Source organism: Chironomus tepperi, unplaced genomic scaffold, assembly GCF_022539635.2.
Source record: "Chironomus tepperi strain 1889 unplaced genomic scaffold, CSIRO-AGI_Ctep_v1 contig_479, whole genome shotgun sequence".
In the NCBI taxonomy this organism is placed as follows: domain Eukaryota; kingdom Metazoa; phylum Arthropoda; class Insecta; order Diptera; family Chironomidae; genus Chironomus; species Chironomus tepperi.
Window position 1 is genome coordinate 711,269 of NW_027226601.1, and position 21,695 is coordinate 732,963.

Here is a 21,695-nt window from a genome sequence, read left to right on the forward strand (position 1 = left end):
ATGGGATCAAATGTTTGAAGTTTTTTTTGTGATATATGCTTTATTTGAATTAAATTTTTTCGACTGAATGATCTAACGTGATATTGATTTCTGTCAATATTTCATATCCGGTGCTTTTTTGTGGGGTTTCAAAAGAGATATTGAATTAGATTCTTTGGAATTGAATCTAAATTTGGTTCTGGTTAGGAATACTTAGAAAATCAATCAATTTCACATTCAGTGATGATTACTTGATGCTGGAACTAGGGAAAATTTGATGCAGTATCGTAGAGTCATGGCTGTAATATAGATTACATGACTTAAGTCATGATACGTAAGCATCCAAATTACCAGCTCTGCTAAAATAATTTCACCAGATTTCACCTGTCGAGACACTGTTATTGACCTTTTACTAAATATAAAAGCTGTGGCAAACGACAGATTGCTAACAATTTCAGTCAATAAAGTGTCTCTGGTCAACAATGCAACCCACGCTAATGATATTTATTTTAAAAAATCTATGGAAACAACTAAAATAATTCTAATGACTTCATAACTTATCAAACAAATTGTAGAAATTTATTTATAAGTAGCTGTTCCACTGAGAATTTGCTTACATTTGAACTTCAAAGACACTGCTAATATTAAAGCATGAAAAAAGTTTCAACCCCAAAGGTTCACTTTCCGCTATGACGATGAAAAAAGATAGCTTTTTATATTCGTTCCAAGATTTCAATCAATTTAAATTGAGTTGATGACTTCATTTTCTTTCCCCGTCACAATAAAAAACTGCCCGTAACGATGACAAATGATAAAGGAGCCAAATGACAAAAGATAAATTGATCATTTCAGTCTTTAAATCAATTTATGTGCTCAAAAAGAAAATGAAAGTTCTTTTTTTGTTGGAATAAGGGAATCAAATGCGGTTGTCGGAAAGAATTTCACAAGAAAGAAAGCTTCAAGTCATGTCATCCGTAACAAATAAATTTAAATGAATCTATTTCTGCTTGTCATATTGCTAATGTAAGGTAGAAACCTCAAGAATTTTGTTTATTTAAAGACTTATAAAGCGCAAAGTCATTCTTTATGAGAATCTGACGTGAATCTGGGATGAAAAATGTTGGCAATCTTCAAAAACCATAAGTCGGTTAATACCTGATGCTGTAAATCTACTTGACATTTCCTCATCCATAACAGTAACCTCAAATTAATTTCCTTCGATCATCATTTTAATTTAATAAATTTCATTACTTTACACTCCTACATTCCTTAGCATAAAAGAGAAAGATCCAGATATACAGGCACACAATAAATTGATTGATCACCACAGAAAATTGAAATTTTTCATCTTTGATAAAGGAGACAGTAAAATTGAATATGAAAAGATTAAATTTTAATAAGAATGTTAAAAGAGAGGCACTTAAGAAATTCCAAGAGTTCATTCCAAAGCATGCCATACTGCTCAATTCGTTCCAATCATTCAGCATGTCATTCATGATGAAATTCGAATTATTTAAACGAGATAATAACTTTTTTTGCAATCAATTTTATTTGTTCGTGTTTACTGCCATCGATTACTGATTGCCAGGCCAATTGAGTAAATTTCATTAAATTCAATTGAATGGACATTCGTGAAGGTGTGGTTTTTTGATCTTGATATAGTTATGTTGAAGAATTTTCGAAAGGAGCATGAAATATTGAGGATGTAGATCAGTGGTGGGCAAAATTTCATTTTTCATGGCACACTTTGGTGGAAAGCCTCAATCAGTAGCGCACACTGCATACGGTTTATGGCATTTTCTAAGAATTTAAGCGGCACTATGGTGTACCATGATGCACTGGTTGTCATCCACTGTTATAGATGAAGTAAAGGACGACTACAGCTCATATTTAAATCATCACTTGATCACTTCCCGTCCAATTCAGATCAAAATTCATTCAATTCAACGATAGATCCTAAGAACTTTAAGTACAATTGACAACATCCAGTCTATTGACCATAACAAACTTTCCACCTCTTATTGCTCATAAATCGCTCCCAAAAATGGAAGTAATTCATTCGATGCGTAGATAAAGAATCGTTTTTGTTTTCTTTTTCATTTTATTGTTCTGCTTGGCATAATTTTTATATTTCTTCTTGCCATTCCACATGATGTAAGTCTCACTACGTTGTATGTTTTTATTTCCATGTTGAGAAAGGTCTGCGAAATAAAAAAAAAAAAAGAAATAAGTTATTTATCGATAATAATTCAATGCCAAATCTGTCTTATATATGTGTATCAATAATCCCATGAAATAAGATATAAAGAAAGCTTAAAAGCCCATAAAAGATTATGTTTGTACTAAAAATGAAAACAATAAAAAGATATGAAAAGTTTTATTTCGCGAGGCTAGAGATTCAGTCCAATCTCATAAGCATGTTGTTGTTCTAGAGATGAGAATAATATTGACATATGAGTATTTGCACAAAACCTTATCAATCATATGTCATAAATTATTGATGTTGTAAAAAAAATTGGAAGTCACTGCCAGTTTACAACTTGATCATTCGCTTATTTATTCGTTTTCAACGGGAATTGATTGATTGATAAATTACTGTATTGTTTATTGCGATTTTTCATTCATGAATTATTTATAATGTTGCTATTGACTCTCTGTTGATGGTATCTTTTCGTCATGTCATTCGATTACTTGTATAGTTAGCTAGTGGAAGCAACAAGAAGTTGAAATTGTAGAATTTCGGATTTTCATTGAGTTTTTGTTACTAGGAATTCCGATTGATTCTTAGCTTAAAAGCTTCTAAATTACTGAGATCAAGTTGTAATTTGTTGTGTTTTAAGGTTAGATGCGTTATATAGGTCATCGCGTGGTAATAACGAAAAGACGCAAAGTTGCCCTGACGGCACCCTGTCGAGTGATTTCGACACAATTACTGCAAATGTTCGCCATATGGATCCGCTCGGCTTAAAGCCTTTGATCCACTAAATTTCAACCACATTCATCAATCTTAACCTCTCCTAATATAAACAGAACAGCATCAACCCATCATCGACTAAATTAATATCATTTTCCTCATTATAAAGCAGAAATTGAAAATTCGAGCCTAATTATTACGCAATAAATCTTAAAAATGTGATAAATTGTTTCCAATACGATCTGAAGTGACAATCAATCATCTTTATGCTCAGTGACAGTTTTTTTCTGCTTTACAACCTGACACTGTATGTTACTCTCTCAATTTCTCACACCACATGCACCCTTAACATGCTTGTTGATGTTATTTATATTTTCTATAAACTTAAGTAGTTCAAGACATTCTTACTTTGTGAAGATTTATGTAAATTGTCTACAATTTGGAGTTGTAAGAGATGAATGTCGTGTAATTACATGTTATGTTGTATACAATTGAAATAACAAATTGATGTCTTTAGTTTCGTTGGTGTTTAACTTACCAGATTCCAACCAGACTCTGTGTTTTTTAAGTCAAAGATTTAAAATTAAGGACGTGCTTATGCATTTAACTTGTTTAATGGATTGTAACACAAAGTGTTGATTTAAATTGCTTAAATTTATTCTTTTTGTGCTGTGAAGGAGATGAAAGTTTGTAATATTCAAGTGGAGTAAGACTCTTGAGATGTGAAGTCAGATAAGAAATTTAACGACCGATTTCGAAAAAGCGAATTATCTTTTTCTTGAGAATTTATATCCAATAATCTTTTATGGTTTTTCCTTAATTTTGCTATAATTAAAATTAGTGTTTTTCTACCAAAACAGACTTTAATGCTGTGAAATACATGTACAATGCAAACCGTATAGGCAACCTGACTATAATTCTTCCTACAAATAACTTGTAACTAGGAATAAGGCGTCATAAAAATGATTAAAAATTTAATGAAATTTTCATGCTTTTATTGCTTCTTTAAATGATTTTACATTTCCATAAATGGCAGCGCTCTTTGCAGCACAGACTTGAATTAAAATTATTTAAATTACATCCAATCATTCGAAGCTTAAAACACTTTTGAACTTTTCATTTTTGCCACTGGATAAAATCTTTTATTGCAACTTGAAGTACATGTTGATGTGTGCTGCAAGGAATCGCTGATCTAGATGCGGAATCTTTTTATTGGTAAACATGACTTTTCGATCTGTTTGCAATTGTCTTAAATTTCATTTGTTGCCAAAATGTTTAAAAGCATTTTTGTGTCGATAGAAAAAAATCAATGAAAAATCTAAAAATATCTTAGTTCCCACAAAGCATCTTATCCATCATCATAATCAACATTATGTGAAAGTTTGTTAAACAAAAGAACATAATAAGATAAAAATTCAACGCAAACATGTACGCAATAGGCCTTTTAACCCTTTTTTTGAGTAAAAGACATCATCATCTATCATTCTCAAGTAAAAAATGTATAAATCTCATAACATCATTTCATTGCGTCATTAATCACAACACTTTAGGAATAATCTTATCTCCAACATATCGATATTTCATGTGACTGAGTGTGTGTAAAATTGTCCTTGAAATAGAAAAAAAAATTCCGGATGTTCTGATCAGTCATTGTAGATTTAGAATGACATAACTGAATTATGATAAATGATGTCCAATAGTCCTGTGATTGAGGAATTTAATTGCCTCTTGTGATATGATTTATTGTTTGAACATCATGATGAGCTTTCATTTATGTATTTATGTAACTCGAGAATATTGTAATCGGTCATTGAACTATTTAAATACAGCTTGATTAATGTGTTGAGTGACTTTGATAATTTTCACATTTAGAACACACGAAATCAATTATGACTTCATTTAACCATTTATCCTGAGGGTAGGTAAAGTGGCAGGAATAATTGAATATCAAAAATAAATAGCTCGCATGTTTGCGATAATTACTATGGGCATGAACTGGATTAATTGCATTTTCAAAAGAAGCTACAAGACGTTTGCTCTTGACATGAATCTCTGATCCTTTAAGGGCTTACTTGATGGAGAATGTGCTAAGTTATGTTGATTTTTAACAACAAATTTTGCGTGCTATAACTTGATATCCAGACAACATACATCATGCAACATTTTATGCACCAAAATGCATAAAAATGCAAACGCCAAGATTCCTTTAGAATTTTATAAAATTATTTCCAATTGTGCATCCACATCCATATAATTTTTTCCAAAAATCCTTAAGTGCCATTCAAAAAGAACAAAGAATTTCCTTACAAAAGAAAAACAGCATTTGTAGTACTGAAAAAATACATAATCATAAACGTCATAATCATAAAGATACCATCTTTAGTACCAATCTTGTAAAGCTCAATATCTTATTTATGCTTCAGAAGCGGTTTCTTTTTTCTCAAACCACAAGAAAGCTGTGCAAATGTTCATCACGAAACATTTGAGAGGTTTCTTTAGACTATCAAAGATTTTTATGCTGTTTATTTTATTTATTATGTTGAATTTATTGCTGAGTTATTTTGAGGATACTAAACAATTCAGTTCCTCAAAATAATTCATTGCCAGTAAATTAACACCCATTAAAGAGTGTATACTTAATAATCCAAGAACAGCCAATTAGTATCGATTAACTACAAATCAATAAATTATGCGTAGCTCAATATATCATTCACTTATTATGCCTACTTAATGAGATGTTAATTTTCTGTGCAAAAGCACTCAATTTATTTCAATTACTTCGTAAACATTGTATGTGAATCGAGTTAAGAGAAATGCGTGGCTATTATCATACTTAAGAGGGTGACTAGCACTTGACCATGGGAATTGTTTGATGAGATGTTCTTTAGACTTAATAACAAAATTATTGAATCAAGAGCTGAAGAGTGGTGGCTAAAAAATCTAGAGTAAAAATTCGTCGAGATCAGTCGTCAGGACAACTTCAAATCTTATCGTTAATAAGGCGACTTGGCTCTGTAGTGAAGACCATGTTCTTTACGGAAATTAGTCTAGTCCTAACTTACATTGTCATACTAATGAGTACACCTGTTAGGCCTGTTAGGTCTATAGTTATTCAAGTGGTCAATATGAAATACAAGACCTTAACATCCTCCAGCAAATCTCGTTAAGAAACTCTTTTTTAAATCATCGACATAAAAACACATGAGCAACGAAGACAGAAACAAACAACTTCAGACTAATGACACTAAATCATTGCCAATTAAAATCTGAACTGAGTAAAATATTTTAAGCGGTATTATGGTCGAATTAATTTCATGTTGACCGAAAAAAAAGAAATTGTCTCACGTAATTTAGAGTTATTAGTACCCATTTCTCTCATTCTCCTTATGATTAAATGAATCATAAATCCTTTTTTGGGTGTAAGTGATATTATTTTAGTGGAACATATTTGTAAGCATTTTTTGGGGTATTTAGTTTGAGCAACATAGCTGTTAATTTTAATTAGTTGGGTTAATTGGTGATTTTTGAAGGTTTTAATGTCAAATTTGATTAGGTTGAATATCAGAGCTCGAAGTCGATCCATATGAAATTTGAGCTGATTTCGAACACTAAAGGACATTCAGACTTAATGGATCAATTAACAGTGGACAGTGAACTTACTTCAAAACACTCAAAACTGTCTTGAACTACAAACTAAAAAAATTCCAGCAGAAAAAAGTTTATAATTCACAAAGTACACTTTGTTCACATCACCACAAAAACATCAACATTACTTCATAAGAATTTTTGAATCTTAAAAGTATATCTTCCTTCTATTCCATCCCATCAGTTAATATTTTCAGATAACTTATCAAATACAATCACGTTTATGGTTGTGGTTTATATTCCTTTCTTATTCTATTATGCTGAATACAAAAAAAAAAAATAACTTTTCTTTTCTATAGACGAGATGATTTATCGCATGCGATTCTGTTCATCTAGTCTAAGAAGTATTTAAGAGTAACAACAATTGTATGTAAAGTTGCTAAGCAAAAAAAAGAAATTGTATGTATGGACAGTAAGAATATAGAGTAAAAAGGAGTAAAAGAGAATAATATCATTACACTTAGCTGTGCTCGTTGAATCACATGAAAACTTGTTTCCAAACTGTTCTGGTTCTTGGGCTGCTCTGTTTAGAGGTTTCTTGTCGAGAGGTGTGTGTTGATGACAAGAATTGGACGATTTATTGCCTTTGGAGTGATCGTTAATGCTGTTTTTACTAAAATATCATGCCGTATATGCGACATATTAAAATTTATATTCAAGAAACTTTGAACCTGCTGAGAGTTTGATTGGAAATGGTGTGCAACTTCTAGGGATGAATGTGGAGCTTTATGAAATTCTATAAAGTATAGACATCATTTATAAACGACGCATGAGTCGTGAAACATCAAAATGATTTATGATGTCATTCCTCAGAACAGAACAGAATCGCTAAATATTGGAACCTCTACGCCAACCTTTCGTATTCTTATTTTCTTTTTGAATTCATCATTGGTTATAGAATAGAATTACTCTTTTTCTACTTTGACGATCGTCCATAAATTACATCACTTTACTCATACAACAGACTTAAAACGTTCATAATTGATCCATACAAAATCATTAGTAATACATACAAATTCCATTACACATCATTTATGCTGTATTCATAGAGAAATTCTGATGTATATTACTAAGTTTCTGATGCTGCGAGTGACTTCTTAATGTATCTTAACGTGTGTTTGTTTGTTTGTTTATTTATGTATCTATATCCATATTTTTTTAGCAATTTAGTGCCGGAGTTGCGCTTTTGATGTGCTGAAATTTTATGGCTGACTAAATATTGAGCAATTAATTATAGAATAAGAAGCGGGATCTAAAGATTGAATCTAGAATTATTCATGATGGAAGGATGTCATGAGTTTGGGAAACTTTATTCCATAATTTGTGCACATCCTCAATTACCTTGAACCTTTTATGAATCTCAAAAAGCGCCTAAATCCACATCCAATGACCTTTTTAACCATTTACTTTTTTTTTTTTTGCTCAAGTCCAATGTAACAAGACGTAGATCAAAAGCTACACACGTATAGATTCTGTGTATTTCATTTTTCATTAAATTCTATTTTCTTCTACATTTTCTGTTCCTTCATCTCTTCTCATACTCATTGCCCGGTTGTCGTTGATTTGAAATAGTTTATTTCGTAAGTGCGTCAAGAACAGAATGTTTATAAGTGCTGGAAAAGTGCAGTAAACATGTGAAAAAAAGTATAAAATATGACTAACATCCAGTCAACAAATTGTGAAAACCTGATTTTACATGCAAATGTATGCAGAAAGGAATAACAATGAAAGTGAATTTCATTTCTCACATGACAAGTGCCATGAAAGAAGAAAAAGAGAGTCTTTGAGACACACAAGAAAAAAAAAAAGCTCATAAAAATGTTTTTGTGTAATAAATTTCCGAGCATTATTATTAGCTTTTATGTGTTATAGAATGTCTAGTGTGTAACTGCTCACGTGGTGTTATTCAACTTTTGTGTAGACAAGAAAAAAGTTGTGGATTAAATGTTCATGGATGAATGACTAGTGCGCTTTTCTGCTCTATTTGCGAATAAATTCTTGTATTGGCAATTTTCTAGATTAAATGGCTTAGAAGTGATAGATGGACACTTTGAGATAGCTCAACTCAATCTAGGGAACAACATATAGTTTAGCCGGTTGAACAGCATCAACATTTCCGACCTCGGGTTCATTTACTAAGTCCATACTCTGAGGGGAGGGGTCTGGATTTTTGTAACATTTTAAACAAAATAAGACATTTTGCATGGAAATTCTGTAAATAGGAAGATGAGCCTAAAGTTAGTTATTTGCGTTACGTAACAATTAAACAGCCCCAAATAGCAATCTACCTGTTTGAAAATGCAACTGAAATTTGTAAACAATCATCAATGAATTAAAATAACTGACAAATAAATTCTTGTAACTCAATGGACAATACTTTTAAGTATCTTACTGCTGAATAATAATTTAACTTCTAAATATGGTCAGCATTGATCGGACAATAAAAGTAAATATTAAAACATAAAAACTTGAGACAATTCCTGACAAGTTAAATGAATGCGTGCTGTATTTGTTGATTTCTGAGAACAAGATTGTTCACGAAGCACTTGTGACAGTTGAAAAATATACTGCATAAGTGTTATGGAAATTCGAGATTTCGCATAGTTTACTCACACGGTCAGTTATTATATTATTGATATTGAGATATTAATGACTGAATATAGAGAATCGAAGTCTAATTTTAAAGTTGATGCTGATCAAGATTAAAGCAATGTTAATGTGGTTAATGCTATTATTATTTTATTGCGCATACCTGCTGTATTCGATTTAAGTGTTTTTGCTGACACTGTCATTGCTAAATTTGAACAGATCCGTTTGAATTGGATGCAAAGCTACATGAACTCGTGATCTTGTCTATTTATTGAAATCTTATGATTTGCATACTGCCTTAAAATTACTTCTGATTCACAGACTCGACAAACTTTAACTCCAAACCATTCTGCAAAAATAAATCATTAAGAATCAACATAACACATAAGTTATGAGGCATAACAAATTGGAAGCGTGTTTTTTACATTAAATCTCATTATTTTCTATTTATTTGAATGCTAATCGAGCTTAAAATTCATTACATCATAAGCATGAGTAATGGCTCAATTTCAAAAAAATATTCACTTAATAATATATAGGATCAACATTAATATGTTATGTGAGTAATGTAATTTAATAAAGCAGATCAGGTGAATTGTGTGTACTTGAAGTAGTTCATGAATTTACAATAATCACGAGTTCAACAATGTGTCCGAAAGAAATATCAATTAAATTCGCAATGGAATCGACATGAGCAGGCAGTTAGATAAAAATGAAAAGAATGCGAAAAAAATCACTTCTTACAAAAAAAAGCACTCACAAATGGATGAAAGAATGAGTAAAAAGTGTCAGAAATGAATGTTGGACTTCTTCTTACTAAAATAATTTAAATGGAATTCCTTCTTTTGGATAATGTGTTTGGATATTCAATTTGGGCAACTGTCTGAATTTCAATCTATTTAAATTTTTTTTGGTACTTATAAAAAATATTCCACAAGCTCCGTTCAATGACTTAAATCATATTTAATAAGAAGTGAATGCAAAGTTACATGCGAAATTGAAATCGGAAAAATATTACAGATTCGAATGTAAAGGGTCGATGGCAAATGATGTCACATACAGCATAAAGCTTTTGGGTCGCATGCTCTTAAAATTACGTAATTTTCCTTCTTTTTTTTAGGGACTATTAAATTATTGGCCAGCCATTAGCTTCACTTTTACCTTATTTAATTCATTTCCATCCATTTTTTGCTCCCCTCAATGCTCAACCATTCTAAAGCAAAAAGGCAAAAAATGAATTAAATAAATTGAAATTTAATGGTTAATGCTGTTGATTGAATAAGAATTACGATATTTTAACAGCTCAAGTGCCAGTTGTTGATCGATCGTGTGAATAGTCGCATTTTAAAGGTGTCATGCTGTTCATTGGCATTCTGTAGTTTGAGTTGCAACTCCAATCGAATTAGAATTAACATTTTCATTCATCCACGAGCAGTAGTGTTTAACACGGAGTGAATTCAAAGTGGCTAGTGTTTATTTTAAAGAGACAGACATGCTAATTGAACAAATGAGGAATTGCCAATCATGCAAAAAAAGCTTATTTTTCTACTCCGCAAACTCATTTAATTAAGTGTATAAATCAAAAGTGTAATGTGTAAGGATACTAACGGATTATAATGTCAATATCATCAGAAAGCTCGAGGCAGACAGCCACGTTGCCCAGACAAGATACGACGGTGACTGTGAGCAGTCTGAGTACATCATATACTTATTTAGAGACAGGCGATTCATGCTCGTCGACATTGAAGTCCAATAAAAATAACAGTAACAATAAACGTAAAAATAAAAATGACAGAAAAAAGTACCGAAGACATTCGAATGAACATTTTCCAAACTTAACGTCATGTGATCCCAAAACATTAAAGACATTAAGAACTCACTATTATCCGGAAGAGCAGTGTTGGAGTTATGTTATTGTTGCTATCGCATCTATTGTCCAAATTATCGATCATGGACTACAAATTTCTTATGGATTACTTCTAGTCATAATATTTAATGTCTTTGAAACTTCAAACGACGTTAAGTTACCGCTTGCAGGTGAATTTATAATTTTCTCATAATAAATTTAAAATTAAACGAAATTAAGTCATAGCTTGATTTGAGATAATTGACTTAGATATGCTTCTGTATATTTAATATAATTAAAGGCTGAAAAGCAGGAGTTGATTTGCCCATTAGGCAAATTTTGTCAGACAGAAGCTGTCTTAAAGTTGACAATTTATGATTGAAATTTTGATAACTAAATTAACATATGGAACTGATTAAGATTCAATGTCTGTCAAAAATCTGCTTTTTTGTGAATTTAAATCGACATTTAAATGACTATTAAGTCAAATATATTTGACTAGGCAGCTCAAGAGGAATCGAGACAATATTTTATGAAAATTTATTCATCCTTCGGTAACTGCCTCCAATAATTTAAAATAAATATCATGTTTACTCCTTCTGTGGCACAAAATAATCAGTTTAGTCACGAATTCCAGGTCGATGGCTAATTTAATTTTTCTCTCTTTTTTTTATCTGCTTCCATTTTTGCAATCTCTTCAGAATTCAAGACTGTAAATATTTTTGCTTTTTATTGTGATGTTTTGAGTGCAGTAAGGGATGGGAACTTCTCTCTTTAACACTTAAATTGTGATTTAACGGCATTTATTGAATAGTTACTGACTTATTTCGTTGGCAGTGCAGACATATTTTGATCCTTGTATACCTTCAGATGTCGCCTGAAACTTTTCATGATTTATTGAATTATCTTCATAATGTAAAACGTCCTTGTGCTGGATTGCAAACCCCTTGAAATATTCACTCCTGTCAATTTGTATGTCATCCAATTTTACGTAATTCAGCATTTTTTGCTGCATTTTATGATTGATACGAGCCAATTAAGTCCGAATATCACAGCATAGAGCTATGCATAAATGAGGTCAATACGTATAAAGATTTTAAAGAATAACACTCAGTCTTGGACTTGCTAACATCCCAAATACTGGTCGTCATTTGTGAATACACCTTAACCAATTTTCACCAGAAAATTTAATACCTTATGTAGATATGGAGACATGATAAGGAACAATCGCTTTTTAAGAGTCACAAATATTTATCAGCAATTTTTCAAGTTCTTCGAAATTTATTTCATTTATGGAAAAAGTAACTTTTTTTTATTGAAACGAAAAAGGAAATTAAATTTTTTGATTGAAAGAATGGAAGGGAATGGAATGAAAAGTTAATAGCTACTCACTCAATCATGATGTGGAGCAGACAAAATGAGAAACAATTTGTAAATTTATTTTATGAAAAAGGGAGAAACATATCCATTTTAAAGATGCAATTGCGCTCCGTGTTTTGATGTTTTTGCAAATTACTTTGTCATAATATTTTAATGGATATGACACACGATCTTTCCAGTCAGACCAAAAAGGAGGAAAAATGGAATCACATTAATATTACCGCACATTCAATTTGTCAGTCATTTACATTATTTTGTTTTAATAATTTTCATGTTTCACACTTTTTTGCATCTTGGCTTGGTGAAATGATCTCGTAAATTATCTTTTCTTCTTCATTCCTTTTTGTCTCACTCAATAAATCAAAACTGTGCATATAGAATTAAATTTTCATTTGCATTTTGGTGGAAATTTATGAGTTTGATGCTATTTTTGGACTTAATTTACTTGATAGCAAGTCTTGGAGAAGTTTAGTAATTGATTTATTGAAATTTTAAGTAAAAACAACTGGATTGTTCTCTTTGGTTTTTCAAACCTATCTATCAAGCTTGACCCATGACTTACCCTAGGTGATTCGAACCTTAAAATTCAGTTTTAATCAAATTTCATATGTTAATTAGATCGCAGATTGGAATTGACTGAAAAACACTCTTAACATAAATTAATCACAATACATTTTAAGTGCACATTAATCATTTTTAATGCCGGTCTCGAAAATTTCTTTGTTGAAATCCTTCCTTTATATTCCATACCTCAATATTATTTATTCACTTGATTTTTGTTTTAATGATTGTAAATTTTCTACAAGATTTTACACGACAGTGTGAACATTCATGCCTGAATTCTTTGAAATTTCATCATTTCTATAATTGCTTGTTATAGCCGAGTATTCATTACACTTGAACAAGCATTCATGTAGAGAAATGTAAAGAACTACCGTCGATGTTATTGTCATCATCACTCATCTTCGTCAAAGACTTTTATTTATGTGTGGAAAGGAAGGATTCTTCTTCATCAGACGCTCAAATAAATATTTTATTTCTCCAAAAAGAAAATGCTGATTTATCATTGAACGACTTTCTTTAACATTTTTCTTAATATAAATGATTTATGATTTTTATTCTGAAAACTTAAAATAAGAATTTATTGCAATAAGTCAGCAGTTACAAATTCTCTAACAGACAAATATTAAAATTCCTGTTTTTTGAGATTTTGTTCAGTATCACTTAATAAACCTTGATTTGAATTTTGTTACAGCAGTAAGGATAATCAAGTGTGAGGTCATCCTCGAATCGATATCCGTCCGCTCCCATTACATCACATAATATTCCTTCCATACCGCAGTCATGAGTATACCTGTAACCACTGCAAGATCCTTTATCAGTGTACCACTTTCCAATTTTTCTTATTTCGTCATCATCTGAGCAACGGTCTTCACACCTTCCATCTTCATAACAAACTAATTATTCATCAAAATATATAAATAGAAATTAATTGGTGTCAAATTTAATAATTATTAATATTATGAATTATCATGCTTACCGGATACTCTCTCAATAGGAGTAAATTCTTCTGATTTAACCGTAAAAAATGTCAATAAACAAGTCAAAATAAAAAATAAGTTTAATTTAAGTATTTGCATGTTGTTCTTTTGATAATTGGAATTCAACTAAAGCTAGATTTTTTGCGTCCTTATTTATATGATTAGAACGTTATCAGCATCTATAAATTCAAAATTTGGTTCATAAAAAACCATTTATTAAATCAAACACATTTAAAAGTGTTGCTTAAAAGCAATTCTCATAATTAAATTGAAAAGACGACTTGTGTACAAAACCTCGAACTTACACACCTGCAATTAAAATATCAAATTTGTCACAATTGGCATTTTTAATCTAAATCTGAAATATTTGAAAATGATCAAAACAAATATAACTTATAAGCGTTTGTGTGTTTTTGTATAAAAGTTTAGATTTGGACTTATCAGCATGCAAAAGGTTATCATTGTAAGCAAATATAAGTATTACAATTATAAAATTTATTAATTCGAATAGAATTTCGTATAAAGTCCAGTCGACATTAGTGGTCCAAACCAAATTTAGTCGACTTCTTCAAAAAACCACACCAGAAGGGAACAAGCCGTAATTGAGACAATTTTAATTTTTTTTTAATTAATACTGACATGCTTTAGAAACATTATTTCTCTAAAATATTTGTTCATCACATACTCTCAATCTGTGAATTGCTTTTAAGTGAAACACTTAAGAGCTGTTGAACGATGATTTTGAAGAAAATAAATTTTGTCTTAAAAAAATCTTCAATTTCAATTAAAAAAGAATATAATTTGCTTTTTAAATGAGCTGCGTGTGCTCATAGGCTGTCAGAAATATAATCCATGTGTGTCATATTCACATTTTCATCATATTCATCGGATAATATGCCGACATAAGGAATGAAGTATCATCAATCTGAAAAATGTTCAATTATAGAAACACGAAAAAGGTACATGACCTCAAATGGCCTTGACCTACGCACATACTTGATACAATTTTCAACATCCATCTTTAATACATATTTGGATAAAGTAAATTTATTCAGTTTAAACTAACATCCAATTTTATAGTAGGCACATATCGTTATTCAATTACATGCTTCGTATGGTTATTCTTCATCGCGGGATGAAGCAATTCAACTTTTGAATTACAAGAAAAAAAATTGCAAAATCATCAATAATGATTATCGCGAACGAGAGAATCTGTAGAAGTGAAAATAATATTTTGGGAGGAATACATAAAGTTTTAATATAGAATAATTTTGAATTTAAAGATGAATAGCGCGATTTTCATGTCTGAAACTTCAATTCTCCCTACAAACTAGCTTGAAGCTGCTCAAAATAAAATTCCTGGATCTTCATGAAATCTAAAGATTAGTATCTGGATTGAGGTTAAATCACATGAGTAGTTAAATGCGCTAAAAGTAATCATTCGGATATAATTAACGTTTCTGAGAAATGAATGAATTAAACATTTTGGATTAATCATCTTAAGACATTGTTTATAATGAGAATATAATTACACAGCACAGCTCTAAAAATAGGTTATTGGTCCTCACTTGCTTTTTATTTAAGCGACTACTTGAATTTCATTTTTTTTGCAATTAACTTTTTTTTTCAATCACTTTTATTGAGAATCATTCTCAATTGTCTGAAGATTTTTCGCAAAAGCATCATCAGCACTTTAAATAATTTTTATCTTGTTCCACTCAATTGATGATTCTTCATATTGATGTATTTATTTATGAAACGATTGGGATTTTACTTGCTTCATCACTTCAAATAACGATGAGATATATCCAGCTACAGAAAATGTCAACCGATAAGCCGATGAAGGGATATTAATAAAAATGAGAAAACAAGCAATGACCCATAAAATTCATGTCATTCATTTCTTTCTGATAAAGGGAAAAGTAATGATTATGGTTTGACTTCTGGGTGGAAATTTGTTATTTTTTGAGGGAACTTTTAGCTTAAATCACAGAATTTTTGAATGTTTATCCTGAACAGCACAATGTGTTCGTTACTGGAAGTTGTTCTGACTTCTGTTTTCGATCCATTTTATGGTGAAAAATGCGGTTCTCCGCTTTGTGCCGATCGGGTATGATATCCAACGTAGTAATATCCAACATCTACTAGGTTCCATACATCAAGACCAAGAACAATCGATCTCAAAAATCTCTTAAAAAGTTATCATCCATCTACGCATAGAAGTTCAAAGCTATGTGACCCCAAATAAGAATTTTTCTCCTTTTATTTCGTCAACTCAGCAACGGCCTATAAGAAAAAGATAAAGCTGAGAGTGCCAAATAACAATAAGAGGTTATTGACAATCATCGATTGATCTATATTCATAAAACAAATAAAATTGAATGAAGAAAGTTGTAGCAACATAAATTAGCATGACAGGAATAAATAAATTTTGCAAATGTTCATGACTTAATATGTTAATTAGGTATGCCAATTCAATGGATGGCAAATAAATATTTGGCGCCGTTCATTTAATGCCTTTGTAGAATTTAATTGACTACATCAGTGCTTCATAAATTTTAAAGTCTTGCATTTCTTGTGAAATTTCAATTCAAACATTTTTTCCACTTTCCTTAATTGAGATTAATGCAAATTGATCCTTTTATTTCTTTGGTACATAAATAACTCAAAATTCATAATGACTTTTGAGGATAGCTGCACGATATATAAACAATAAAGACATAAATGGGTGATGGTAAATGAACGGGTTCATTGATTGATTAATTCCACTTGTTTCGTCTGGCAAATTTGCTATACAATTATTAAATACATGCCATGTATCATATTCACCCAATAAGTCTTTCGTCAGTGCAATTCTCATGAAAGTTTAATGCATACTTCCAATTAAAGCATCTTGGATGTAAATGATATATTTTTGTATATGGCTTATTAAAAAGTGGATTTCCCAACAGGTTTGTCATGTCAATTCTGGCAATTTTAATGTTTTTCACACATTTTCATTTTCCTTTCGTAATTGTAATTTTGTGTAGGCTGAAATCATCTGTTCGCTTGACTTCTTACCCTTGGAAAAATTTTCCATGTTATTATTGCAAATGCAATGCAGCCGGCTAGCAACAGAATTCATATTCTTATTTTTAAGGTATTGTATTTATCAATTATTCCTATTATTTATCTAAGTTAGTTTCCAAACATCCAGCAAACTTTACTTTTCCAGTTTTTGCACTCACTTATTTATTTTAAAATGAAAAAAGTCAACAGAGCATTTCGGTAATCATAAACTTTATTAAAACTTTGGTCGTATACTAGTCGTTTTGAAGCTCATTGAGTGTCAAAAAAAAAAGTTTCCACCAGACGTAAAGTTTCTGTGTACATTCTGTCAGTTTTCATTATTGCTATTATTTTTGAGTTCATATCGACCGAATAAAAGATTCGACTTGAAAGTTTTCTCTATATTTTTATCATTTGTAGACTTCTTTCTTCATACTTTTTTTTGTGTGTTATTTTTCAATGACTGACTGAATAAATGAGTGAAAAATATTTTCAATTCCATGACTATATTGTATTTTATGGATGCATTACAAAAATAAGTTAATAAATTTACAAACGATTTTTGTATCAATTGACAGGATTTTTATGCAAATGTGCCCGAGTTGCACATATTGAAATGTTTCCATCATGGAAGACGAAGCTGCAGTATACTTGGAACTAAATGTCAGCTACTGGGCAAATTTGGTTGTTTTATTAAGTCTAAGTCTAATAAAGCCGCCACGTCTCAATGGTGGCAACATTTAAATATGTGCCAATTGGGGAGTGTTTTCATTTTGGATGTGGATTAGCTGCATCTTGTGACTTAATGGCTTAATGCAATTCCTAACTATTAAATCCAGTTTGTTCCACTAATAAAAAAAATAATCCAAAATACTTCCCTAAAAATCGTTCTAAAATAAACACTCAAATCTTCCTCAAACTTCCTTTGTATGCAGCATGTGAAACAACAGAAAGTTTTTCTCCTTATTCGTTCATTTGATCGGAAAAGTTTCTCATTGGAAAATTATTTTGATCTCACTTTTCTTTAAAGTTCTTCGGATTTCTGTTATATCTGCTATAGTCATCTCGATTGTTGTTCGGAATCACTTCTTATTTACACACATATTGAGAATCTCTCAAGTGCAACAGGATTTCAATTGACATCTTTTTTTATTTAAGATGAAATTTTTATGTTTACGTCTCTTTGAAGTTCTTCGATTGCTATCGACATGGTTTATTTAATAATCAAGGATTATAAATTGGATGTAAAGTTTCGAATCGTATCTAATGACAGTTGAAAATGATGTTCTTTATTTCGAATTTTAAGTGATCTTTATGGCTTGGAAAGGGAAGTTATTTATTTACTTGAAAAAGTTCGTGAGAAAATGCCGATTAATTGGCACGATATGACTTTTGGATCATGACTGAAATTGTTCCTCATGGCAATTGACATTTGTGGAACACAATTGACACTAGATTTATTTGTGATAAATTCTGATGTACATCAGATGATAAATCATCAAATATAGATATTTCCAAAACTGTCACAAGATCGTTTGTCAATCAATTTGCAACTTTGTATCCTATCAATACTAAAATAACTTCCATAAATCATTTCTTTGCCTTCAAATCACACCATAACTGCAAAATTATTCATACAATTCACAAAAGCCGACATAAGAACCATAAAAAAAGCGATAAAAATTTACCTTAACTGTCAACTGGATGAAATCTTTGTAAATTGAAATTGATTGCGCATAAAAAAAAGTCCTTCTTATTTCCAATTTAATCCACCACATTACAATTTACTTCTCGCTCGTCCATTGTACTGTCTGCTGTCATACACTTTACAATTGAATGAATTGCTCTTTTTTTTCGCGAAATAATTTCATGCTGTGAAGTCTTATCAAGATAAAGATATTGTGAATGAGGACTTTTTTTCTTCCAAAAGAGAAATCTTTACAGACTTGAACAGTTTTAATGGAATAGCCCTGGGAATAACTCATTGTAGTCTCCTTTCCCAAACTGTACAACTTGTTCACTGGGCCATCGCTTCGTCGGCGTATTGATAGTAAGATGTGAAGTTGTCCTGATGGTACCGTGATTTCCACTCTTTTTAGGGCGCATAATGAGGTTCGCCATATTGTTCCGCTTGAGCTGTGCCAAAAGCTTGAATGATTTAGTGACTTTTTCATGAAATCATCCCTTGAATGATGGACATTTGATTAGAATATATTAAAGCTCTCCTGATGCTCTAAATGATTTATATCAAATTTTAAGAATTTATTAAGTTATTGATCTACTTAGCCTCATTCCATAGCCTGTGCTGTTTTCTTATATCTAATATCCATTGACTTTTTGATAACACAATTCGCATACCAATAAATCTGAATGAATCCAATTGAATGCTGATTTATTACATTAAACAACAAAAATAAAGCTAAAACATTATATGACTAAATTGCTGATACACATGTTGATATAAAACTCCCAGTTCATTACATGAATTGACTATTGAACCATGTTTGTTTGAAGTTATGAATGAAAATATGGATATAGAGATAATATTGTTCGATTTAAGCTTTCATGCTTGTTAATTGAAATGTACTGCTTATTTGATATTTTATTCATTTTAAATCTATTGGAAGGTAGACACAATGGATCTGAAATGACTCCCAAGTCGCTCATTTAAAGAAAAATTCAATTCAATTTAAGAATAAAGAAGATAAACTAGAATAAGGCAGAACAAACACAGTTCATAGAACATTTTTCAAATAAAAGCTTTGCTAGACAACAACAAAGGAGGCTTTTTTAGAAACAAAAGGGGTGGACGCGTTTCTATTCGTATTGTATTCCCGAACAGCACACGTCGGTTGATCGATTTCAGAACGGTGGTTAATTTGAATTTAGAAATCAAGTCAGTCACCTCGGTCTAGGGCTGAATTCATGATCTATTAACCACCTTGTGCTATTCGGGATTCTTTCATCTTTGTTGTCTCGAAAATATAGACAAATAAAAGTAGAACTTATTGGATCTAAAAAAATTTGACTGAAGCTACAATATTTGCCTAAAATAAAACTCGTACGTCATGGTATATGCTCCAATTGAAGCAGTACGCCATACGCTTCATATAATATATCTTAATATCTCGCAGCAAGAGAATTGAGAGTAAAAATATTTATCATTGCGGCATTTTTACCGCCTTTTACTCTCTCATAATACTAAGTAGCTTTGTTGTTTAAGATTAAATTTTATGACACCACTCAAAGGGCATCAAACTTTTTGTTGTGGCTTCTATGCTCATTAATTACGTTGTGGATCACTTTTAGGTTGCGATTCTTATGGGAAAATGTTCTGAAGTTCATAAAGTTACGAGAAATTGTGCTTTAAAAAGATTTTAGGGAAATGTTAAGGCTTTAATTAAATTAGACATAAAGAAGGTTGTTATGAACTTCCACAGATTTTTACCTCCTCTTAATTGAAAAATTTAAGAGTTTTACGTTCTCTGAATGTTTGTGGGTTGGATAATTGAATTAGGCTAGATTGTTAACATCCATAAAGCCTTTATTCTAGGAAAATTTCATTGGCTTATTTTTTAAGGCTTCCACAGAGTTTTGACTTCAGAAACATTAAATGCAATTAAAAAGCTTTAAAAGGAATCTAGAAGAATCTAATCCACCAATATACAAAGCAAATAAAAACACAAAGCTTTAAAAACAAAGGAGAATATATAAAAATCAAGTTCATTGCATGGGAACGTTAACGGCAGCAATAAACATTAATACACTTTATTGTCGATGTGATTTAAAAGCGACAAAAAAGCTCTTTTTTTCTTGTGTCTCTTTCAATAATCCTAATGTCTGCAGAAGCATCTTGTCATCTCCGTTTATGTCTTGATATGAATTACGATTGTTCAGCACAAAAAAAAACTTCTTTCAAGAAGACATTTCGCTAATAAGTAATTTAATATCTATCTCTTAATATGCTGCTTTCCTTCGTTGTTTTCTTTTTTGAGATTTGAGTTATTAATGAAAACGTTAATTTATTTTTGATGACTTCATGGTTCGTCGTAATGACAATTGAATGAGCTTGTGGCAAAAAAAAATACTTAACAGCCTCAAATTAATTTATTAGGCAACAAATTGGACACTTTTTGATTTCTTTGAGCGCGGTTTAAATTTCAAAAGTAAAAAAATTAAATTTTTTTAGTAGATTTGTAATTTAAATTCAATAAATAGCAGGAATTCGGTCAGAAAATCATGGATCTTGTCTATTTTATGTATTCGATGTTCCTATATACGTCTAAATCAAATCCTTATCCCAAACATACAAACATAGGCTCAATGACCATCTTATCCAATGCAAATATAAAGCTCTCAAGAGCATGCTCTTTTTAATTATACTGGTTGAGTTTACTTGTAAGCATACACTCTACTTTATTTTCTCTTGGAAGCTCGCTCTCTGCCTGCTAGGGTAAATTCAATAATTTCATAAACTTCCCTAAAGCAATCGTCTCAAACTTGAAATGTTCCGCCAATTAAGTACACCAAAGTGTGTTAAATCGGCCTATTAACTCAGCACCGAGTTATTGCACGAAAACCTGTAGCACAGAATATAAAAAAAATATAAATTTGAGTGTCTGATTGTTCATGGTTCATGTTAGTTTTTGATAAATTATAGGCTTTCCTTTATGTTATAATTGACACACTTTATGGGACTGAATTATGAGAACATTTCTTTAATTTTTGCATTTCTTCTTCTTCATTTTACATC

The 21,695-nt window shown here is 30.9% G+C and overlaps 1 protein-coding gene across 2 annotated transcripts in view; it reads left to right on the top strand.

Moving 5' to 3' along the window:
• LOC139099641 (monocarboxylate transporter 2-like) overlaps positions 1–21,695 on the top strand; it is a 41,578-nt gene that overhangs the window by 5,542 nt on the left and 14,341 nt on the right. Inside the window, exon 1 of one of the 2 annotated variants that reach the window (XM_070652162.1) lies at positions 10,326–11,164. The exons of the other annotated variant lie outside the window; for it this stretch is intronic. Within the exon in view, the coding sequence (XP_070508263.1) occupies positions 10,744–11,164 (421 nt within the window). The 5' untranslated portion in view covers positions 10,326–10,743. Of the gene's footprint in view, positions 1–10,325; positions 11,165–21,695 lie in introns of those variants that run through there. 2 annotated transcript variants of the gene reach the window in all.